This window comes from Colias philodice, chromosome 1 (genome assembly GCF_061535455.1).
Source record: "Colias philodice isolate Cphi_HAF_F1 chromosome 1, ilColPhil1 Martin Lab GWU primary, whole genome shotgun sequence".
NCBI classification, from domain to species: Eukaryota; Metazoa; Arthropoda; class Insecta; order Lepidoptera; family Pieridae; genus Colias; species Colias philodice.
In genome coordinates, this window is record NC_143086.1 from 7,203,734 (window position 1) to 7,230,396 (window position 26,663).

At 32.8% G+C, this 26,663-nt stretch overlaps 2 protein-coding genes across 3 annotated transcripts in view; one reads left to right on the forward strand and one right to left on the reverse strand.

Moving 5' to 3' along the window:
* Positions 1–4,517: 4,517 nt before the first annotated feature.
* Positions 4,518–26,663, forward strand: part of SCaMC (Short Calcium-binding Mitochondrial Carrier) — a 28,027-nt gene continuing 5,881 nt past the window's right edge. Inside the window, exons 1-4 of one of the 2 annotated variants that reach the window (XM_089714356.1) lie at positions 4,518–4,903; positions 6,084–6,207; positions 6,299–6,386; positions 8,041–8,152. In XM_089714356.1, coding sequence (XP_089570482.1) covers positions 4,730–4,903; positions 6,084–6,207; positions 6,299–6,386; positions 8,041–8,152 — 498 coding nt within the window. In that variant the 5' untranslated portion in view covers positions 4,518–4,729. Of the gene's footprint in view, positions 4,904–6,083; positions 6,208–6,298; positions 6,387–8,040; positions 8,153–21,339; positions 21,644–26,663 lie in introns of those variants that run through there. The other variant, XM_089714364.1, reaches the window with a different exon arrangement.
* On the reverse strand, positions 18,469–19,535 carry LOC149491201 (uncharacterized). Its single transcript, XM_089714489.1, has 3 exons — positions 19,365–19,535; positions 18,950–19,054; positions 18,469–18,733 (listed from the first exon to the last, which is right to left on the reverse strand). The coding sequence occupies exons 1-3, from the start codon at positions 19,476–19,478 to the stop codon at positions 18,497–18,499; spliced, it is 456 nt and encodes a 151-aa protein (XP_089570615.1). The 5' UTR covers positions 19,479–19,535; the 3' UTR covers positions 18,469–18,496.

The window sequence follows — 26,663 nt, forward strand, 5'->3', positions numbered from 1 at the left end:
CACGCAGCATCACCGCACTCAGTTCCGACTCACTGTGAACTAGCGGCTTCCTGTTCCGACTCACTGGAACACATCTGGCATTGGCAAGGCAACTCGTTCTACGACCTCCGGTCTCGGAGGGGAGTGCTGTAGCGACAACACCTCGCTCTGAATCGCGCAAACGAAATGTTTTCGCTATAACAGAGCTATATATATACAACTTTCCGACATCATCCATTGGGGCCTTCACGGCCGGCCAGTTGAATAGACTGGTCGAGGATCCTCCCTTTTTCGATGGAGGAATTTCACCTTCCTTCCTCCATAAAGGTTACACAAATTAATACTTTCTACCTGTGCTTTCTACGTTATTTAAACATGTTGTCAGACCGACAGTTTGTTTCATAGGACCGTACTATGTAATTGAGTGACTGTAAATTAAAATTTTACTTGCAAAATATAACGCTAAGATATAACGTAACTAAGCGTGCGACTGACTGCGAGTGACGACAAAAAAGAACAGCATATTACAAAAATTCATTCGCGTTAAATGAGAAGTTTCATAATATTGAGCGAACTAGATAATAATTTGAGTTTCCATATTCCCTACGTCCTGCATTTTTCAATATTAGTATTTATAGTCTAAGATGCGGGACTAGGATAATATGATCATAATTATCTATTACTGGGAGGTAACTTTTTGAAGAAAAACTTCTTTAGGCGCCTTGAGAGTAAAATTTCAAGTTCGCATCATGGCAATACCGTCACGTCATGGAGTAAGTCGACGATTTTTGTATCTTTGAATCTTGTCAAAGACGTTTCACTTCTGACACGTGTGCTCGGCACACACGCTCTTTTTTATGTGATCTTCGGCAAAGGAGCTAATGGGGGCGTCTTTTGCTAAGCGCTAGCACCGCAAATGCACGTTTGCCTTATGCCTCTACAAATGGATTGCCGACTTTTATAGGTAAGGCATAATGAAAGGATTGATGATGTTACAGAAAAGGATCCGATAAAAATAAAACGATAACTACAACAGACTTATAGTAGCAGAGAGTAACTAAATATTTTTATATATTCACTAGCGGCCCGCCCCGGCTTCGCCCGTGGTACATATGAAAAATAGATGTTGGCCGATTCTCAGACTTACCCGATATGCACAGAAAATTTCATGAGAATCGGTCCACCCGTTTCGGAGGAGTATGCAGACTAACATTGTGACACGAGAATTTTATATATAAGACTAGCGGTCCGCCCCGGCTTCGCCCGTGGTACATATGAAAAATAGATGTTGGCCGATTCTCAGACTTACCCGATATGCACAGAAAATTTCATGAGAATCGGTCCACCCGTTTCGGAGGAGTATGCAGACTAACATTGTGACACGAGAATTTTATATATAAGATAATATTGAAATTAAAACCTTTATATGTAGGCAGTTTCAGTAATTAACAGATGAGAGTCTTATATTTTTCTAATACCAGATCTTAGACCATAATATGATTATTATTTGTAAGGATGACCTATATACGGCGTTTTATCACAGTATTACCATATTTCCTACAGTAGTGCGACGAATGTACTTGTGCAGAGAAACGGAGGGGAACTGGCGGGGGTCGGGCGAGGCGGGTCGCGTAAAGCAATCACGCTGAGATTGCTTTACCTATCGCGAAAGGACGACGCAGTCGTATTTTTTGTGTAATAATTTTATTATACATAGGTACTTACATATTCTATTATGGCGCGCACAAACTGTTCCGTTTACGGATGTAAATCTACATTGAAATCCCAGAAGGAAACAATATTTCAGAAAGATTGTATTAATTGTATCTGTTGAATTAAAATCAAAGCTATGTATATTATGTTGTCCTCATTATTTTCTAATCAGATTGTACATCCCAATGCGAATGCATTACTTAGTTACATGTTATAATATACAATTAAGAACATCCAAAAATAAAGTGTCCACGTAAATAATATTTAGCAGTGCAATATCTGTAATTATATATTAATGAACAAATAATTACATCAGATTTAATAATCGCAATTATTTTGAATGTACATATGAATAAATGATTTCATCATAATATTAATACATAATCACAATTGTTTTATTTCCCATTTGTTGCAACCCTAGCGTATTTTCGTGTGGCAGCGTAAGTACCTACGCTGGCGGCGGCATCGCGCGACATCAAAGGCGATTCCTTACTGTGTGGTTTTATCTCAAACGAAGTTTTTCTATTAGAAAATTCGATTTATAACACAACAAGATATGTAAAAATACTGACAGTTCGACTGGTCCACCAGGCACCAACTCAAAGTCACTCAGCGGGCTATGGAAAGAGCTATGCTCGGTATTTCTCTAAGGGATAAAATCTGGAACGAAGTCATTCGACAGAGAACTAGGGTTATCGACATAGCTCACCGGATTAGTAAGCTGAAGTGGCAGTGGGCTGGTCACATTTGCCGCAGAACGGACAACGGCTGGAGCACGTGTTGTAGAGTGGAGACCGCGTCTCGGCAAACCCAAGACACGATGGAGCGATGGCTTACGTAAGATAGCAGGCAAAAACTGGCGGCAAGAAACCAATAATAGGGCTAAGTGGCGTGCCATCGGTGAGACCTACGCCCAACAGTGGACGAACACAGCTTGAAAGAGAGATGCTACACCACAAATCTAAACTCCGACCTATGATCAGAAATTCTGAGAAATGAAATGTATCTACGCAGCAGCCATAGCATGATCAATATGGAATTATACCTAGCTCCGCCCGGATGGATGGACAATGTTGTACTTACTCACATTTTTTTGTAAGCTTTTTATACACAAACACAAGTATACCTACAACAAAACAAATCATTAAAATTCGCTCAATTGATATTGAGTTAAAGTTACATCTAACACGACTTACTTCCTTTTATATAGCCCTAAGCCCTATAGGTATATTCATAATCTCTATGAAAGTTAGGTATTCGCTGGTTTAGAGTTATAATATAATATATTATTACGAGGTATTTCGTATTATTGTAATAAAATATAAACCACCTGTTATTTTTATAACACCTACCTATTTCCTATATTTTCTTTTTACCTTGTTACAAAAGTAAACGCGTGAGTGTCGAATCGAGGGGTCCTGGGTTCGATTCCCGGAGGAGACGAGGAAAAAAAAGTCTCGGTCTGGCAGGAGACAGAAGCCTGATCAGTGATCACCTACTAATTGTCTCTACAGAAAATCGATTAGTGAATCAGGAACTCGCTCTCATTTTTCACGTTCTCGCTTTTCTCGCTTTTCACGTTACTAACAAATCCGTTCTTTGAAATGATGCAGTAGCTAAGATGTTTTGGATGCATCATTTTTAGTTTTAGGCTGCGTATACAAAGAGCAAAGCGGGAATCCTATTATTATTAACGGTTCGCTATTTGTCTGCCTATCTGTCTGTCCTTCGATCTGTCACGACTCACGACTCACCAGACATATCTCATGAACTTGTGAGATGAGATTAAGTATTAATTTATTATGTATTTCTGCTGCGACTATAACAGATGAGTGCGTAGGTAATTACTTTTTGACTGATTTTATATAAATAGATAAGGCCCATAAATAGTAGCTACTTATAGTTTATACCTACATAAAATATTTAAAGTACTTCGTATCACCCGATACTTCACTACATAGTATAAAACAAAGTCAAGTCGCTTTCTCTGTCCCTATGTCCCTTTGTATGCTTAGGTAAATCTTTAAAACTACGCAACGGATTTTGATGCGGTTTTTTTTAATAGATAGAGTGATTCAAGAGGAAGTTTTTAGTATATAATTTATTATTAGGTTTTAGACAAAGCGGGCGAAGCCGCGGGCGGTAAGCTAGTATCATATAAGTTTCTTACCGTCTACTGATATGGCGGAGTGCAGTATAGGTACTTATAAAAGAGTTTCAGTTACATCAAGTGGTGACAATATTATTCATTAAGAATGTGAATTAGTTACACCTTAGAGTATATATTACAAAGTTACACCCTTAATACGCCTATGTAGAAATAATTCTAAAATGGAGTTTTTTTTTTTCTGTTGGCAAGAAGATAACCATTTGCCAGCTTTTTGCCAGTGTCAAGTTAAAAAAAATGGAGTTTAAATTTACCGCCTTTTATTTCATTTTCTTTCTCTCAAATGGCAATTCAGGTATATAACATTCCATTTCACGTTTTCAAGGTGATTTTAAATGACAGATGGCTTATTCACCAATTCTTATATCGTAAATTATGAACTTTTAAATTACACACTAAAATATGTACAACTATCATCCTATAATAAATTAAAATATTTTAGAAAAAAATTAAATTAAAAACACAAAAATGATTTTTGTTATCTATTGTATTTCGCGTCTATGGTATTTGCAGAAAATGACATGAAAACAACAAACTGCTCACAGATGGCGCTATATCCTTATTGCAGATTGTTCATGGCCTAGAAAATTCAGCGCACTGCCGATGCCGTATTGTAAAATGTCTATGTGTGAATATGTTAAAAGTCTATGCCACTTTACTCACACTAAGATATTAGTCCGCATCCGCAAGTTGTAGCCGACGGCAGCTGTCAAAATTTCTCTCGGATGGGAAACGAGTAGAATCAATTAAAATGATTTTTTACAAGCCACTATTTTAGTTAGATTAAAGTTATGTATGCCCGCACGAGTTCGTACATAGAGTCATTATCTCGTTCCCTCAAAAGTAGTACTTACGCTAACTACAGACACCATGGTGCAGTGTCATCCACCGTTGGAATTGGAAGAATTGCCAAAAGAAGACGAAGAAAGACTGGAAAAATTGTTTTCTAAACTTGACGCAGACGGGAATGGCAAGATCGACATTCACGATCTTTCTGTAGCCCTCAAGGAATTGGCTCCACACATCAATCGAAGTTACGCAGAGGTTAGAATTTAAAACATCTATAAAAACTTAACGGTATTTTCACCGTATGGTTTATATCACGAGTGAATCACGCATTTGTTATAAACTCAAATTTAGAATATCGTCATGTAAATCTATGATGACGAACACTTTTCATACAACCTTTTTGTCTAAAGAAATTTGAAATAACTTTAAAAGTTTTGATGTTCTTTTTAAAAACTTTTTAAATTAAAAGTACTTTTAAGGAACTGTTTTTATGTAGTTAGAGTACTGATATAAGTGAAATTTGCTTCAATGAAAATAGGGAAATACTCAAATTGAAATTTTAAAAACATTTATGTAATGTATCTGTTCCATACATCACAATATTATCTTGATCTGTCAGTATTTTATCAATAGAAACATAAAGAGTTTAAAAATAAATCAAACATGTATGTATTTAATAAATAAAAGATACTAGTTATTATGCAATACTTAATAATATTGACTGCATTCTTGGTACAGTGGTGAATGCGTGAGGGTAGATATGAGAAGCCCTGGATTCACTTCCATGGTGCCTTGCAAAAAATATTTTTCGGTCTGGCAGGACACAGAAGATATTGATCACCTACTTGTCCATTAAAAAAAAGATCATATATGTAGAGGGTATCTCCCCATATCTCACAAAGGGGATGGGGCATCGTTAAAAATGATAGGATGAAATTTTTATTGAAATGTTATTTCTACTGCTGCTTAGAATATTAATGTTAATTACTTTAATTCATGTAAATGCACTGTGTTCAATTAATGTATCCTGTATTCAATTGGTTTTCTTGTTTGCATTATATAATATTGTTATTGCTACTGTTTGTGCATTTCTGGTTCAAATAATATTTCCATTGAACATTAATTATATTATGGATTATTATCATAATTGATGCAAAAACAGTGTAGCTCTTCAATCTTATTCAATGTCTCTTATATAACAAGAGTACATAACAGTTATATAAGTGAAGGTAAAATGATATTTTACAGTACATAAAACAATAAACAGTATATTTCTTTGTAAATTGTATGTTCACAGTCCATTTCTTAGCAAATGGATAAAAATAATGCTTTATAAATTGGCTATTTAAAATTAAAACTATATTTTTGCAACAATTAATAAAAACAATTATTACAAATCCTCATATATTCAACAAAAATCCATTTTATTTTACAGAAGTTTTTGGCACAAACAGGAAAAGACGCCGGTGATGTCACTCTGTCAGAATTTATTCATTATGTACGGGAACATGAGAAAAATCTTAAGCTTCAGTTCTCTCATCTTGATAAGAATAAAGATGGTATGTTCATATAATATATTGTGTATTTCCTTATTTTATAACTTTTATTTATTGAGAAATGTATGATAATAATTGACTGTTTTGATTACAGGAAAAGTTGATCTGGAGGAGCTCATATCGGCATTTGCTGATTTGGGAATCGCAATTGGGCGAAGCGAGGCAACAAACCTGCTCAAGAGGTAAGCATTGCATGCTCGTTAGGCAATGTCCATAACTACAACTGTGGTATATAGTTTTAGTTTCATTTTGTACAGTTTTGTTGCTACTCAGAAATAAATTAGGTTGTATAATAGTACTTAATACTAAGTGTATAGATATGGCTAGATTGTAGTAAGTTACATACCATTTAAAATTCATAATATGTATCAGTAATTCACAAATGTTAATAGGAATTCATTACAAGAATCTGATCCTTTACTCTTGAAACATCCCCAAAAGAGACATAAATCTAACCATAAGACAAATAAAATGTTTCAGAAGAGCTGTTTGGCCAATTTTAAAGTGGTAAGTGAAAAAATCACGTAGACAACAGCTTCGCTAATAAATGATGTACATAAAAGAAAATGGATATATTTGTTTTGTTGTCTCAATTACTAATCAAAGTACAAGAAGTACGAATGATTTGTCCAGTGTTGTTTTTAATTAGGTAATTTCCTTGATGTGTTCACGAAATACTAATAAATACATTTATGAAGAGTTTTTGTACCTAATTGTTTGTGTTTTATCTATACTAATATTATAAAGCTGAAGAGTTTGTTTGTTTGAACGCGCTAATCTCGGGAACTACTGGTCCGATTTGAAAAATTCTTTCGGTGTTAGATAGCCCATTTATGGAGGAAGGTTATAGCTGGCTATATATCATCACGCTACGACCAACAGGAGTGGAGCCACGGGGGTGAAAACGCGCGTAGCAGCTAGTTAAAAATATGTCCAGACAAGTTCTACAGCATTTGTGAATTGATTTTCACCTTCAGCACATGTAACATGTAGAAGTTTAATCTTCCTAGATTTCACCTAGAATTAGATTAACCTTCTTTAGAGATTATAGTTTATAGATGCAGCCATGATGTAGCGTTAAATGTTGAATGCTTTTGCATGTTACATGGTATGATCATAATGTATTGCTTTATTCATATTGTTTTTCAGCATACTGTCCATCGTGTGTTGCCAAAAATTATATGTTTGATGTTTCGTGTTTTTTCTTGGAATTTAAATGTCTTTGGCATTTTTGTTTAGAAATCAAATTCTATTCATCGAAATTCCACCCAAACTTGAAATTTAAGTATAATGAAATACTTGACTTCATTTTTGTCTAGAGCAAAGGCTTTTCAATTTTCATTATCATGGCTCTTTGAGAGTTGATATTTTTTGAAGTTAACTTTTGAATTTTTCATCAAAGAGTAGTCATTTCATATAGCACGTCTAGTTCGAAAGAAATAATCGCTAATCAAAAAGTATAATATGTTCCTTTTGTTTTTAAAATAGTTGACAAAATATTATATAACTCTATTTGGCATTCTCCTAGTATTCTGAATTTTTAAATAAGGATCCCTTATTTTAAGTACGTTTTTCTTTTACAACACTCTTCGTTTTTTGCGTTTTAGATAGTGTATGAAACAACCTTCTCAAAACGGTACATCAACATCAACTTAAAAACTGCAAAATACCTAAATTAAGATTTCTCACCGCGTTTTTCGTCATATTTTGGTTCTAAATTTGAATCATCCAAGTTTCGATCTACGAACATCTCGAATTTAGTGCGACGGATAAAAAAAAAAGAAAAAATACATAAATAAAAAAACGCATTATTAAGTTAAATCTATTTGTTGGCAGGATGGATCAAGACGGCAGTCTGAACATCAGCTACGACGAATGGCGCGACTACCTACTTTTGGCACCGGCTTCGGACATACACGCCCTAATCAGCTTCTGGAGGCATTCCACGGTAAGTTTTATATAAGTAAATACCATTTATTATTTAGTTTTCCGTCCATGGTTTGCTTATACTTTTTTAATGTAAGTAGGTACTAAATGAAAATAAACTTAACGAAGACAAAATAATTGAGTTTTTTGAGAATTTAATATAAATATATGCTGTAAAACTTGAAAATTAATAAAACCTTATTTGGCCTTCGTAAAATTTTATTTTCAACGATGAAAACTGTGTAATTAATACTCCTTAAATTTTATTTAGTTGGAAAATTCATATGAATCGATTCTGAACTAACGGAGCGTAAATATTAATATAGATTCTATTGTAATAGTATTACTGTGCATTTAGATCAAACGAGCGAATGCTCATTCTAACCCTACTAATTACTATGTAAAATTCTAGTAGTGTTAATAGGCGTAGAGCATTCTTTCGTTGTTCTTAGTGCGTTCAAAAAGATTCTATGCAATGTTCTAATACTGAACAACATTGAATACTAGTTTCCGTTTATACTAAAAGATGACGAAATAATGCTCTTACTCTAGCTCTAGCTTTATGTTCGTTTGGTCTAAATACACCGTTAGAGAAATGACTTGTAAAAGCGATTGCGATCTGCAATATTTATATATATAGCCGTTACACAATACCTATAAAGGAGGAAGTAAATTATTATTTAACATTTATCTTTCCTAAAATGTTGTGTAGTCGAAAGATATCCGAGAGTTGAATAAGACTACGTGGCGTGCCAAGTTTTCTGTAGAAATAGCAAAAGCCAAAGTGTGTGATTATTACGTTTTGTATACTGCAATCTCATCTACAAGTTTAATGTAAAGCTATTTAAATTATTATGTAACCTATTTAGATTTTGAAAATCATTTGAGGAAAATAAATATGGTTACAGCTAATAATGCGTGGGTTTTTGGATTTATGGTTATAGAAAAAGGTGACTACAATTGGTTTTATATGCAATTGATTTTAAATTTTAATTATGTAATGTAAAACTTTCTTAATTAAGACGTAATACAATATCATCACTATCATTTAACGTACAACTATATTTTGAAACGTTAACTTACGTATTTCATTAAAAAGGACATGCCAAGTAAGAAAATCATCAAGTTAATTCCAAAACCTAATTAATATTATCTATTTTTGGGCTCCATACACATTACACAAGGGGTACTAACGGAATCCTTACTGACTCCGCTATCGGTATATCTGTAAGATATTTGGATATGGAGTCAAAATTTAAAACAACCATGCCCTGTGTTTAAATTTCATAAACACACTGTAAAAACACTACAATAATTGACGTTAAGGGTCATTATACAAAAATGGGGTAACTTTTGAGGATATTTTGTTTACTATATTTTTTATATCAGATTGTTACAAATTAGGGTGTATATGATAGCTAATCTAATGAATATATTGTTCCAAATCGGGCCAGCCACTTTTTTAAATAGATTGTGAGATATTTTAAATTTTCTGGATTTGGCCTCCAGGGGACTGACGAGGCTAACATGGTACTGATAAAAAACTATAACTTGTAATATTCTTAAAGAAATTCAATGAAAATTACTACAAATCTCTCAGTTTTAATAATGGCACATGTATTTTACGTACTTAACATGTTTAAAAATGATAATTTATAATATTTGATACTGGGAAAAACAATGTCTCAATTTTCAAAACAGCCTTCTGACATTTAACGCAACGTGAATATTCTTACTCTCTTACTTAACTTTTACTACTTTGAATTAGTTTTACTTGATATTTTAAGTAATTCACAAACAATAGAAACAAAAAAACGGCCAAGTGCGAGTTGGACTCCTAACAAACCTATTGTTTATTATGTTTGTAACTTAAAATTTACACTTTTAGCAATTTTTCCTTTATCTGTGTTATAAGACGTTGCTATTTACCGAGTAGAAGTAAACTATAGTAGACTGTATACACGGCAAGCATCCTGTGTGTTTTTTTATTCCCTTGCGAATATTGAATTTTGTGGAAATTTGCAGTATTAACGGATGTACCGATGTAGGTATCTTTTGATTGCGTTGCGTTATAAGTTTGATTATTTTACATCCCCAAGGGTTCTTAATCTTGAGTATCCAATATAAATTTCAGATTGATACCTCCACGCGTTCCAAAAAAAACGTCTTAACAGACAAACGGACAACAAAGTGATCCTATAAGGGTTCTGTTTTTTCCTTTTGAGGTTCGGAGCCCTAAAAATCTACCAATATTTATGTTAAAAGTACTAATTATTATAAAATTAAAAACCAAAGGCTCGAATGAAAGTCTCATCTGAGTTTTCATAAGAGCCCCTTGACATTTTTATAATGTTATTAAGTATATTAATTAACTTTTATGTTATTTTGAGGTAATTTTACTTCACAGTATTATACGTATACGTATTTATCTGATAAATATAAAAAGCTATGCCCTGAAAGCATCAAAATCAATAATTAAAAGAAAATAAGATCTTTTTAATAAAATTATTAGTAGTTTGTTTCAATAGCTCTTTTCTTTGCTACTCTTTTTTAAATGTTTCTTCCCTAGTCAAATTCAGTTTCTTTTAGCGTGGCGCATGATGTTTTTAACTGAAATATAATATAGAAATGCTTATACCAATAGCAATCAAGATAAAAGTTCTCAAAAATGATAGAGTCATCAGTACTATGGGGCCCCGTCAGTCCTCTGGCGCGATATCTGACAAAGGACTGATGCCAGCGGATTGATGAATAGGGACTTAATATGAGGTTATAATCACAAATTAGGTTTTTTTGCCTAATTTCTAATATCAACAAACTATATTTTTACAAATCATAGTTAACCATTTATAAATGAAAATAAAAATCGGATTAACAATAAAATAACGACTCACCATAGGACTGAAATGTTGACTGGCGCAGCAAGATTTTAGAGGACAAACACAACCCTAGCGCTGGTACAGTTATGACGGCCGTCAAAATATGCGGTGCACAAGTAACTTCATTACCAACATTAATACTTAGACAGGGATTTGACCTCGACTTGGTGATATTTAGCGAGAATTTCGAATTTAAAAAACACACAACGGACTGACTAGTGAAAACGATGACAAAGTTTAATTTTATTTTTTAAATAAAATGGAAAACATTGCGTTATGAAAGTTGTAGTATATAATACTATGTACATCAAAGATTGTAGTGAATTAGTAAGTTTTCTTAAATCGATGACAATGTTTAAACGATAGTCACTTGATTGTTGGATTTCGGAGTTGTGACATGCCAAAGTACTGACGTTTGAGGTATTAATTTATTATTTTTATTCATTTGTATTTTAAATAAAGAAGTGAAATTGAGTGACCAAATAAAGGACGCTTCATTGTTTTAAAATAGATTGTTATTTGAATAAAATATAATAAGACTTTGTTTAAATTGGCTGATGACATCGAGTTACCCCATTTTTGTATAATCACCCTTAAGTATATTGACTTAGCGTTTTGGTTTAAAGTCCAAAAATCGACCTCAGTTCATGATTTTTTTCCAAAAAACCTGATTGTAAAATAAACAAATTAAAACAACCATGCCCTTTATCATTTTCGAAACTTTAATATACATTTTTTAGATATGTACATTAAGAATCTAAGAAGAAAAACGGTTATAACTAGTGTTAATTTTCGGTATTAAAAGGGAATTCTACCCGATTCAGGCCTTAATATTAAAAATAAAATAAAGTACCTACCTAAATACCTATTTAAGGATCGTTTCCATAAAGTAAACGTTATTTATAGAATATTATTAATAATATGCAACCTTTCGAACGCGGGTGTCTCGAATCTCGTATTAGTTATTTATTAGTGGAACACATTATATTTCAAGCTCTGTTGTTTATATTTCAATCGATATTGTTGTTTTTTTTACAATTTTTGTGCGTGTTAGAGACGACCTTGTCGCTACAAGAGATCTCTTCCAAAATAGTAGACGTTTTGAAAACTGTTATTTTTCGACTAAGTACTTTTCTTTCAATTAGTTGCTAAAATAATATTTACAGATTCAAAAAATTAACCATCTATTCAATTACGAGATTTTGCTTTATAATTATTAGAATAAATAAGAATAACAATTATATTTCAGACTTATTACAAGATTATAAAAATTGTTACGTTACATAACGTAGGTAATATTATTGTGTAATACGATCACTGAAACCTCTATAATGCGTGACCTCGACATTGCTAAAAAGGCATATATGTATTTTGAAATAATATGAAAAAAATCCAAATCACTTAAATATTTCCGACCTTAGTTTCCGACTTTGATAGCTTATCGATCATCTACTATCACATTTTCGTATGACAAATTGGATTACATCAATCATTTTCTTAACTATCATATGAAAAAATGTTTTTAAGAAAATTATCTCTGGTCATGAAAATGAAATACTATACATGAAAATACTCTCTAATGATAAAATTTTCTCTCGTATGGGTCATACTTTTTCACATAATAATTGTAACATAGCTGACGTAGACTAATGTATTTATTGTTTTTAAAACTTGGATACAAGTTTTTTGTTCATACGACTTTAAGCAATTAAGCATTTTATTAATACTGCGAAGAAGTCAGCGTCGTCTCATCATATTACGATTGTTTTGTCTACATCAGTACGCAAGAAATGTAGTATAAATATGCACAATTGTCTTCCTTTAATAAGGCAAAAAATGCAATGGAAAAATCCTGCATAAAATATTGCTTCAAACATAACGCAATAACTTCTATTTTCAGTTGTTATCTCATGCATTTATTGAAACATCTCTATTGTAAAGTTTGTTGATCTAGTTGAGATCGTTAATCTTGAAGGTTCTCTCCAATGTTACTGTTAAAATATTCACACTGCGATGTATCAGTGTGGGGATCAACGTAATAACAAGACTGACCTCCTTGAACTATCGCGTGATACTTTTCATGTAGGGTTGATTGTTTTTAAACGTTCTTATGTACTTTAAGCTCACACGTGCATTTTCTAATTCACTGTATTGCTTGCTATCTATATTCTATCTATAATATTATGTTCGAATAGTTAAAAGAGTCTTCGATCGATTTTTTAAAGTCTCCTTTTACATTGTGTAGAAGTGTAGGACGTAGGTAATTGTTTGAATTCTTTCAGTTGTAGAAAATAGTTGTGGGATGCGAAATTATTAACAGAACATTATATCGGTTTATGGTAGTAACGGAGTTAAATTGTACTTGTAGTGCCTTTTTGCGTTTTAAATTTCTCTATATAATATTATGTTGTAAGATGATTATAAAATTATATTTTATTTACGTGTAACGGTGTACGCCTGGTTTTATATGAATTTTGTTGACTCATTTTATAAAAAATTATCTTTGTATTATCTCATATTTTTTAAGTTCAGATATTGATAATGAATTTATTGCAAACATGAATGATGCAACTACTTCTAGCTTTAAGAGTTAGTTTATTGAAAATAAAAAATATTATTTACTAGGTTTCCGCCCGCGGCTTCGCCCGCGCAGTCAAAGAAAAACCCGCATAGTTCCCGTTCACGTGGGATTATCGGGATTGCGTCATTTTCCCGGGATAAAAAGTAGCCCATGTCCTTTCTCGGGTATCAAAATATCTCCATACCAAATTTCATGAAAATTGGATCAGTAGTTTAGGCATGATTGAGTAACATACAGACAGACAGAGTTACTTTCGCATTTATAATATTAGTATGGATTAACTATTGGCTCATATGATAGGCAACTTTAATTTTTGAGACTCCTAAACATGATGGGTCTGCGTTAGCGTACCTTTTCCTCGATTTAGATATTGATTGATTTAAAGGACTCATAGGAAATACATAGATGTTCAAGTAATATAATTTTACAGTAGAAGAAAACGACGATACTTAGAATGTGTCGATGGTCAATATATATTTTTATTATTTTTTTGTCTTGGATACATACCTAGGGTATATTGTAACGTGCTATTGATTCGTTCTATCAATCGGTATATCCGTTTGCGCACAAGTAACAACCCTGGTTCTTGTAATTCGATAATTGGATCATCCATTAGATTCGCGGGCTCGTCTGTGGGCGTATCCATACGTAGTTGCGTCGCGGGCGATACGTCACAGCGAACGAGTGACGGGCTAGCTCCGAATTGCGTATGAAGGCAATAAATTGAACACCGTTTATTTAGTACTCAACATCAGCTAGATTGATATGGTAGTTGTTAAATGATTGCATGATCTACACATTTTGCTTTGTCGATGTTAGAATGATGCAATAATGCCCTTGGGAGATTTTATGCTCATTTTTTGAAACAAGAAAATACCAAAGTATTTAGTCTTTGTACGATCCAGTTGATCTTGTATAACTGATTACAATTAGGCCAGTATATTCAAGTTTAAACCAGTTCAGCTTAACATTTTAGTGCAGTTAAACCACTGTGATAAAATGGGGATCAAAAACGAAAATAGTTGTCGAATCTTTCTCTTTAAACAAGGAGTATGATTAGTGCATATAGGTACTTCAATTAATTGGATTTACTACTAATACTGAACCTATAATAATGTAACATTGAATTTTTGTTACAATTAATACCCAAACTTGGTTTTATCAAACCAACAAAAGAGAATAAATACGTAAGAACCTAGTTTAGTAATGAGAAGTTTTAATTTCCGTTTTAAAACTCTACATAGAATTTAAATGAACTTTCACTGTTACGATATCCAATTTAAATCGAACTGTGTCTTAATTTGAGACCAATGTAAGATATAAAGTGCTAATTTTGAACTTACTGTTACCCGGATACATAGTAGACCTTATCTAACAGTCGGGTTTCTTTCCACTCTCAGAATATAACTATAAACATAACATTTAATGTTTTGTTTGCGTCTAAACCTCCCTTTGGTCTCATAAACGTTAACGTGTGTCATCTCTGTTCAATCCGATTGCTTTCCATAATCACCTAACCAATCATATTGTATTCTATAGCCGCTAATTAAACTATCGCGTCATTTTACTAAAGTCTAAAGACACACTGTTACATAGTTGCTTATTTTGTTTGAAAATTTTATATACATATGTAGTATAAACAAAATATGATGGTTAGAGAATGTGTATTGAATCGCATCATCTGTTTTTTTTTCTTTGAAATTGATAATTAGTACTATAACTTTTTGAAAATAATATCAAACGACCATTCTTTTCTTGTTAAATACGCACTTTCGAGAAGTAATACGATCTTCATGTAGTAAATAAAATTATCTGTCTGTATGTTGTCTATTTATTTGGAAAGATTTATAATTATTAAAATTAAAATAAAAAAACAGCACAGGTCTTCGATGTTATCATACTTCAGCGAACTTCAGTGTCATAAAGTGCCTGTGTCGTGATTACCTTATCGTTTTTATAATTGTATAAAATAACAGATAATATAAGGAATATGACATTATATTTTGTTCAATACGTAATGTTAATTTATTTTTTGTGTTAAGTCGAAGTCCATGCGCAGATTTCTGATATTTGTTTTTATCAGATTTAGCGACATTATGACATATTATTATAAGGGCCGATTTTGCAATGCTTGAATAAAACTTATTCGTCGAATAATGTATAAAACTACCATTTTAAAAACGTATTTTAATTGCCTTTATTTGACAATTTACGTGACATTTTAATATTATCGTGTAATACTTTATTGGACGGATAAGTTTTATCCAAGCATTGAAAAATCGGCCCTAAAGCAAGTAAATACGCATGTCCGAATTATTTGCAAAGACATTGTAATAATTACTCTGGGCATATTGGAGTTTGGAGCTCCATAATTATTGCTTACACGGGCTAATGATGATATCGCTAAAGTACGTTGACATAATTAAATGACACGTAGTTTTGATCTTGAACTTAGCCTTGTGATACTCGTACCTACATGATATAAAGATTAGCACATAAAAGACTAGCATAATATAAACATTGAACCTTAATATTACGCAATATCATATTATAACAAGAGTTATACAGATTCCGATAAAAACTATACTCTGCTCTTGTAAAAGCTAAATTCAACCTTGTCATTTGTAAATTTAACCTAACCTAGGCAAATGTAGGTGCATAATGATTACGTTTTCCAATTTATTTAAAAGATAACAATTTATACAGACTGAATAAATTAAAAACAGTAGGTATGTAAATGTATATTTATATTTGAGTAAAATATACAAGGAAATAAACGAAATAATTGCATTCATTTTAATTCTAGAAATAATAAAATCCACAATAAATTACCTCTTTCGACATTTGTTGGATTAACGTCACGTTTCTGGAAAATTTCTTATTTTACATAGCCCTATAATAATTCATTAACAATTGATCATGTATTTATGTTTACAATATCCTAATTTTATAAAATATGTTGAAGTCCATCTCAAAATTCATATTAAAATTATTGTAATTAATTGCTAATTGATATGAAACTATTAGAAATACATATGGAATAACCAATACAGATAATAATAGAGCTCGGAACAGTACAACTATTGATGTTGATAGCGGAAATTTTCTATTTAATTATGCCCAGTTGAGCCCTACTTATAGAAATATTCATTGAACATTTTATTGTATGTGTGGGAGCACACTGAGGAAATTCGAATAAGACTTATCAAATCTGGATAATTCTAGAACCTCCGAAAAGAAAATATACAAACGTTTCATTTCTTAGTTACCTTATACTTTTACAGGGATCTTTTACGTAGTTAATGTAACAATTCAATAAACACTTGTACAAAGACTAGTAAGTACACAGTAATTCAAGATGATGGTCGATACAAAACGTAATAAAGACGTCATCGATATACGCAGCTGTTTCTGTGTCAAGAAGCCAATTATCGCTTGTTATACTAGACATTATGTATGTCGGGCTATTGTTTGACTATTAAATTCTTATTAAAAAGGTATAACACCTTCATTAGTTTAAATATTACACCGTCTGAGATATAGGTATCATTTAAACAATATCACGGTGATAACACGTGTCCTAAAGATGTCGTTAAAAACAATTTAGTTTCGAATTAATTGTATGTACTATGAAGTGTGACATTTTTAATGAGGGCTATTCCGAGCTTTTATGGAATGTCTTCAAAAACAAAATATGTTTATATAGAAATTTTCAAACGCTATCTACGTATCGAACTTCACTTTTCACTTCTTGAAACATATTTAAAAGTGATTATTAATTACTTTCATCTCTGTAAAACAGCGCACACGATGTCTTTATTTATTTTACACATTATAAACAAAATAACATTTTTAAAACATCTAGAAAGATCTTATACATCATTTTAGTGTCGACTCCGAGATAATACCCGATATAGATATATACAAAACAAACTACAGTGTTACTGATTGCTATTCTAAACATAATTGTGTACAAATTATTCTGTAAAATAACAGCTAGGTATCATATTATTGTCGTAAAAATATATAAAATATTGCTACATGAGTACAGTACATAAGGTAAACATTTTTATAAAAATTAGTAATTCTACAAAGATAAATTATGAAACAATTTATTATAAATAATATAAAGGAGAATGGCGAACTCCCATAGGACTTTGGGCCTGATCGTTACACTGATGATTAATGTCGGGTTAAATAGATAAAAATATACAGATTCTATAAATATAACAATTAAAGATCTGTTCTATGGGATAGCAGAGATATTGAGCATGTAACGTCACTAAAATTGAGGTTAGGTTTGCTCGAGTTCAATGAATAGCTTTGTTTCTTTCTAAGTAGAGGTAAGTTTATATCCTATAATATATCTACATTATTTAGATAAAGAGTGTAACAGAAGAACAGTTAGGTAATAGAGATATTGGATCGAACTTTTATTCTTTTAGAGTACCTACCAAAACATCGTAGGCACTTATACAGGGTGTCCCGCTTTCGGTATACTAAGCGCGAAAGGACTTGTAGTTTTGCATACACTGATCACATAAAAAATACTTAAATAACAAAATTACGCGAAAAATTTTTTGCTAAATTTTTCCTTAAAATCCATGTACTCGTCTCTAGCTTCGCGCAGCCGGCATATACCGCTTCGCTAATGTGAGTATTTTGTCTATGAAAACATAATCTTAAACGATAGCTCGCATGCGGGTGGCAAAGTTGGGCGGTTTGCTTGTTGGGGGTGTACACATGGAATTTTAAGAATTCCTCTATTTAAAAAAAAATGCGTCTGGAATTTTATAATTATTTTTTACGTACTCAGCGTATGCAAAACTACAAGTCCCTTTGCGCTTAGTATACCGAAAGCGGGACACCCTGTATATAAAATAAAACACGTTTTTTCATAAATCGTTTATTCATCATTATCATCATAAACAATTAACACATCATCCAGAAACTGTGCTGGCGGCATTAAATCTGGTTGATACCTTGCCCAGCTAAGGTACCATATTATGCACATAACGTGACAGCAGCAACCTACAGTTCTTCTTCCTACTAAACAATTACAATAATAAACTGTTATTGCTTCCCTTCCTATGAGAGCCCTCACCCAGCAAGAATGACATAGATATGTTGCTCTATTTCCAATCTGTAAAGAAATACTTTGTTAAAACACCTTTCATTTTTACTTTGAGATTTAAAAAGAAGATTATTGGCAACTTTTTACTTAAAATATTATCAAAACACTCAATAACTTAAATGACGAGGTAATATCCACTGCTCTAATTCTTTGATCGCGTTGAGAATCAGTTCTTAGTAAATGAAACCGTGTGCGCAATACAGAACGTCCACAATAAATGCATACACGTTGATGACCCAGAGTTACAGTGTCATCTTCATGATTTTCAATCCTCAAAGAATCATTTGCAAGTTTCCAGCATGCATCACATATGTGATCAGAGTGAGTGATCTACAAATAAAGAATTAATATTACAATTGGACAAAAGAAAGTGAATATATATTATATTAATATAATATATAAATCTCGTGTCACAATGTTTGTCCTCAATGGACTTCTAAACCACTTAACCGATTATAATAAAATTCGCACACCATGTGGAGTTCGATCCAACTTGAGAGATAGGATAGTTTAAACATGTAGGTACCACGGGCGAAGCCAGGGTGGACCGCTAGTATATATATAAAACAATGTGTGTTTACGTTTTTGTTTGATTTCAATAGCTAGTACTAAATACCTTAGATAATACTAATCCACTAACCGTTAGAGGAGCAGCCCACCGTTGTATAATTGATAATATTGCGTTATCTTGTAACAAATGCATACGTATAGCATTGTTACGATTAGCATTAATACCACAGTTGATGCAGTTCATATTTGTAAATGAAAAATCGGATGCAAAGTCGGTGTCCAGGTAGGGTAGCAGTAGTGAGTCGTAAAGGTAGGTAATCAAAGTCCGGTGTGCAAGCGTTGGTTGGTTATAGTAATAACAGAGATCGTCAGTGTCCGTAATACGTAGCGAAAGTCGATAAAGATGAAGAAAATAAGTTAACCACGAAACGAAAAACCTCAATCAAATGTCAAAAGTCAAACGACAAACATGACATTGTAATTAAAATTGAAGCGGCCAGCTACATTTCAGAAATATTCTTACAAAGTGCGGCCGCCATGAGTAAAAATGTATAGAATTACCTAAATAAATAGCGTGCTAAAAAGTTAAAAATAAAATATGTAACGCAGTTAACTTATATTTATAAAACATTTGAATTTTATATAAAACTAAAAATAAAAATAAATATTCATTCGTTTTAATCGATATATCGACTATTTTACTCCTGACAGCACTGACAATCTCTGCTTGATAAGACCGGTAGTCATAGAAATCTAAATAACAATGCCGTTAGTGAACACATTATCTTTTTTTTTCAAACATTTGTTTTCCCATAGAATCAGTAGTCAATATTTTACCAAGAATTATTAAAAATAACATATTGAATTTTAAATATATTATGATTTCTGTAAGGCCCTAATTTTGTTAGGCCCAGTTTCGCCATTCTCCTTTGATTTCAAATAAAATGTTGTTTCTAAAACAAATGATGAAATATTTACGAAAGAAAATACAGTGTAAAGTTTTATCAATGTCCTTTGAACACGTGTCAGCATTTCAATGACATTTGTTTTCTTGTTGGGCAAGCTTTCAATTGTTTCATTTAATTACATTTTTTTGTAAGCATTCACTTTTCACGTGTCGGTAGTAGATGGTAGAATATTTGTGTATGTTTCGATTTACTATATTAGAATTTTTATTGCAATATCTACTTTTTCTACGTGATTAAACGTTCGAGGGTAGAGAATTAAAAAAAAATCAATGTCATAGCACAGCATCAATTTATAAAATACACAATGGATACGTCACACGGCCTTGCTCTTTCTTTGAGATTTCCTGGAGTTCCGTTTCCTACGCAGTGTTTAAACAATTTAAATACTGTTGTAGCATTGTATTGTATTGTAAAAGATATCATAATTCATATGCACCTAAGGTCACCCCCTGAACTTGTCTTGTTCTAAATTTGTGCTAATATATTCTGCCTTTTCACTAACAATACATATAGAGTGAAATATCTATTTTAAGAACTAAATAAAATTTACAACGTCTTTTTTAGGGTTCAATGCAAACAAGGGATTCATGAAATTCTTGGTAAAATGAAGATATATCTCACGCTTGAATGAAGAAATATTGAATTGGAATTACGATTCCACTTACTGCGTATAATGCTAATTAATAGTTATTTTGTGAAAGAATGACCTAGTTACTTGAATTAACGTTTGTAGAGATCTTCTATTATTTTAAAATATATAGCTTAATCTGAACAGGAATTTCCTCGAATTTCTTACTATGGTGCCAAAAAGAGTGCATAGAGTTAACGAAAAATTCATATAAAAATATTTATGAGTGATGTTTGAACTATGTATATGTTATGTACTATTTATTTCTACGAAGATAATGGTATGTACTTGTTTGTCAGGACTTCGTATTTTTTAATATGAAGGTCTCTTAAATTCTTATGTTCTCTGGCACGTATAATGTACTTCTAGTACGGAACCCTTTACTTCACATGGTCTGCTTTGCTCTTGGCCGACTTTTTATCCATGTGCCGGCAATGGTAAAGCGCCGTTTGCTACTTTCAGGCGACGATATGCGGTTTAAGCACGATGACGTCTACATCAGGTTTAGTCACTGCTCAGTGTGAGAATGTCCGTTGGCATGTCTGTACGCGTGCACGGTGTCGTTATCGCGCTCCTACATACTCGAATTAGTTAACTAAAGTTTAAATATTATATATTTATTATAGCTCGATCTGAAAAAGTTCCAAAGAAGCAATCCAACTGTGATTTATTTATTTTAGTTAATTATTTTATTTATCTTATTTGCGTTATTGTAAACTAGATAAAATGTCTCTGGAACTGGAAGAAGTGACGGGGGCTACGGGCGATGTTTTCGAGGATTTTCTGTTCGTGTTTCGTCGATGTTTGGCAAAGGTAATTATATTCTAAATTCGGGTTACCTAGACTGCACTGAGTTGATGCCAATTTATTCATCGCGGCGATTTCGCCTCGTACAGATCGAACTGTTAAAACATATTTTAAAAATGGATTTCCACGTGTATGGTGATATTTGGGATTGGATAATAAAGGTACTGAATGTTTCCATTTTCCAAATGTCTTTGTGGACTCTCACCGATTCATATTTTCATTCATAACCCGCGTACATAACCTACAAGGAAAAAGATTTACACACAGTGTGTGGCCACATGCACGCTGTTGCCAAGGCAACGACGAAAATTAAGTTTCTAGAATTCCTAGTTGATTCATTAAAATAATTATGTAATTATGCTACGATATTGAATGAATATTTTTTAAGTGACCTTATCTACGAGGAATCATGATAAATATTATTGCAAATTTATTTAATTTGATATTGTTTCCAATTTAATTATCATTTGAAAAAAGTGACTCAATTTTTTTTCTTATACAATATAAATCAAATACCTATATGTACTTTCAACATTTTTGCATAGCGAATTGCATGGCATGATTATGTTGAGCGAATTTTGTTTGACACTTGATATTCCATTCATGTCTTCCATTTACTTTCACTTCAATTATATATAAGTAAATTTTTAATTTCAAATATTTAATCATTGACAAATACCAATTGCTATGCGACTTTTAACCCGTTCACCCATAAATTAATGTTAGTGGATAACCGTGTTCATATACTATTTTAAGAGAAGCTACAATGCGTGCAAAGATTTATTTTTATCCAACCTCACGACACTTATCTAACAGCTGTATGTGGCCTCTCTGTCTTCCTGGATTGTGCACGTTACAAAGAACGCCACGTATAAACAATTAGGACAAAAAGACTAGACTACATAGCGATAAAGTGTAAATCCCAATATTTCGCACCATATTCGTCATCAATTTCGGCCTTATCGCTGACGTTGGCGAGTAGTTTTGGTAACAGAAACGAGGACACGGCGACTGTCTAACACATTCTAGGTGACATCCGGCCTATATATTTATATATCGTGCATGACATTCTTAAACATTTTACAATTTTCGTTATCTATATCTACTCCTCTAGAAGATGATATATGTAGGTAGCGACTAAGGAAATAGAAAAAAAGGAAGTCTCTTATGTACTGTACTGTAACTGTCATATGCAGTTAAATATGGGTTTTCTGATGGTAGACTTTGCCTTCTAATCATCGCCCTATAATAATATTATGTACCGGTGACGTAGCTGCGCACGCGCCGCGTTATTGGCGAGTTGCGTCATTCATTATGCTCGTGACAATATTATTTGATACGAGTACGGGGAAATCCTTTTTGATTTTTATCCGAATTCCAAGATTTAATGACTAATTTGTTTTTGAAGTCAGCTCTCTTAATTTTTTAATGGAATCTCTATGATAAACCAATATTACAATTGGATTTATAAGAGAAATTTTTTATAAATTTATCCATTGTTATAAAAAGATACACGTGTATTTATAGTTGATTAATGTACGTATTACTCTATCTGGCATCCTCGTGATTCTCAATGTTACATATTAAACATTCAGTTCAATACATACTAAACAGTACACGAAGCCAATTTCGAATTATTATTCTTCATAATCACCTAGTGACCGTTTTTGACATACACCTATCGAGTTCCTATTCAAAGCGATGAAGTAAATACTGACTCTTGTAAGTTGTAACATGTAAGGCAACATATTTTAGACTCGTGATTTAAATGTCATTGCTTCCTTTCTAAATTCAACATTTTTATTAAGATTGATTCAGATTTTTTTATCTACGTCTTGTGGTGCGGATATATTCAATCTGTAGGTATAATAATTATTATAGAATTTGTAATGCCAGACATTCTTATCAGATAAGAGTAAGGGCGCGGGCACACGATGCGTTGCGGCGCCGCACCGCAAAGATTTCACCGTGTCAGTGAGCACACGAGTGGTGCGGCGCCGCAACGTTGTTATGTCGCAGCGGCGTCGTAGCAGCGATGCACAGCGTGTCCTTCCTTGTGACGCAAAACAACTGAGCGGTGCCGCTCCGACGTCGCACCGCATTCACCCCTCCCCGCCTCGTCTTGGTGGTTACAAGTCTGGTGCGGCGCCGGAGCGCATCGTGTGACATGCCACAGATATTTCTATGTAAGATGACGCAGCGACACCGCTCCGGCGCCGCACCGCCGCCGCAACGCATCGTGTGCCCCCGCTCTAAAACATCATGGATAATTTGACTTGATAACGTCATGAAGTACCATTCAATGTTCTTTAAAGACTGATGATAACATGAAATTGGCACTATAAAACTAACTTATAAATTGAAACAAAACACACAGAAACATTTCATGAATTCAATTTAAATACTTAAGTTACTGAAAGTTTTTTGTATACCTATTTATAGTCTTTATTATAATCTAAAATCTTATATATAAAATTCCCGTGTCACAATGTTAGTAACATAGAGATCTAGAGAGATGCCAATCGCTTGCGCTGAGTACGAAACCTGGTGTCTCATTACAAATTTACGCACACAACAGTAAACAAAATAAAAACAATACTTCGCGTTGTGTGCGTGTCATCACACAAAAATTTGAGAGCGACTATTCGTTCGCACACTAGATTGTAAGTGACGTACGTATATAGCACCACTACAGCCGCAAGATATGCGTTTATGATAGGGATTGCTTGTCGATAAAATAAGAAATGATAAAATTAAAACAATTTATAGGCAATACAGTAACTAGGTAGAAATGGACACCTTGGTCCTTGATGGTAGCATTCATGGTGATGAAGTCCATAAACCATTGCCTATTGACTTATTGTAAAGTAAAATAAGTATGAAATAAGTGACTTCTTTTTTTAATCCATGTATAATAATTACTTAATACTTACTATAAAATTATTGCTCGAGTACCTATCAAATAATAATAATACAATCAGATATTAAGCTAATAGTAATACATTTTGATATAAAAATAAGGTAGTAAAAATCCGAATCTTATCGACATGGACACACTCGATTTGCATCCTTAACTAACGACCGCGAGCAGCGGCCGTACTACACGATTGTTAGCTTTAGTATGTTCATTATACACTGCGGTATTCGAACTCCGCGTTTGAATAGAACACGTACAGAAGAAGCATTGTAAACTATTTACATAAAGTATTGTGACTGTCGTTCTGTCACATAATATAAAAGATAATAAATCAAGAAATCAATCACTCTACGTAATATTGTTTTTGAAATTTTAGTAAGAAAATCGTATAATTTTCAGTGCTTACCGATGGTATGTGATTCCATTTGACTCAAAGATGCTGGTTTCACTTCGGTTTTTACAAACTTTAAGGGAACAACACGGCATTGTCAAATAATACCCGGCCGACGGTCGAACGTCAACTGAATGCAACAAACAGCATGTGTTCTTTTTTTGGGCATATTGCTGTGACACGGACTCCGCCCCCTAGCCATATCTCCCTTTAGTTTCTGTGATCTGTGGTTAGTAACCATACTCCTCCAAAACGGCTGGACCGATTCTCATGAAATTTTCTGTTTATATCGGGTAGGTCTGAGAATCGGCTAACATCTATTTTTCATACCCCTAAGTGATGAGTGAGTAAGGCAGAACAACGTTTGCCGGGACAGCTAGTTGTATATAAAATTAGATATCACTACATAGTATAAAACAAAGTCGCTTTCTCTGTCCCTATGTATGCTTAAATCTTTAAAACTACGCAACGGATTTAGATGCGGTTTTTTTAATAGATAGTGATTCAAGAGGAAGGTTTTAGTATATAATTTATTATGTTTTAGACAAAGCGGGCGAAGCCGCGGGCGGGAAGCTAGTAATATATAATTCCAAAAGTTTGTATATGCATGAATTCTACTCAGTACCGATAATGTTACGTTGCTGTGCGATTATTCTACAATTTATATCAGAATATAAAAAAATCGTTAATGTTTAACAGTTTTGTGTTCATAATTACAATAATTATCTGTTCCTGCAAGGCATTGACCTCGTTACGAACCTGAGAGAGTGTATACGATAGGTTGTTAAAGTCAATTAAAATTACATACATGTAATATATTGTTCATACAATAAGAACATCAAAATGCATTTGATTTCCTAGTTGATTTCGTCAACATGTCTGCCTTACGTCTCCTGTATTGCATGTTATTGTTAACTCGTAGGTAATAATCAATTGGGCTAGCAACGTGCCAATTAGACCGAAACACTAACGGAGAATGTAGTTATTAGCCAAATACTGAGCTATACTACCAAATTGGGTTTAATATCTATTAGTATACCACTTCCATTCAATTTATACTACTTATATGAAGTAGTTTTGGTCTTGTCATTTGAAACGACCTCGTCGCGTTCATGCAATCGTTCAAACGAATAGTTAGGCCACTATTAAGTCCTTGACATCAATTTTGGAACCAAACGTTAAAGAATTCGTGAAGCTTTTTTATTTGACCTCTGTAGACCCTGAATTTTCTTATGTTTAATTAAGCACAAATTAAAAAAAAAGTTAGTAGTTTTTTTTTTTTTTTTATTTGTGATAGGCGGACGTTTAAGTACTCATGTAGAGAACATTTATACCTATTTTAATTTAAATGCTACACAGAGGTTAGTTTCCTAAAATAATACATGAATAATACTTTCTATGCTTAGAAATTAAGATAAGAATTTCACTTTCTAATTATGACGCAGCGGTATTTTAAATCGCACGCAAAAATTTCGCGTATCGAAAGCGTCAAAACCGGAACTATGTTGGAACAAGGTTATAGGCTGTAAGTGTAAGTGCTTGTTCACACTAGAACAAATGATTTATACGTTTAGTACAATGATTAACGCTAAGATTAATGCTAAGAAATAGCTAATAAATTTAATCTAATCACAAATGATTAGATTAAATTTATTAGCTATTTCTTAGTTAATATTATGTGAGATGATAAGGTTTAATATTAGGTTAACTATAATATG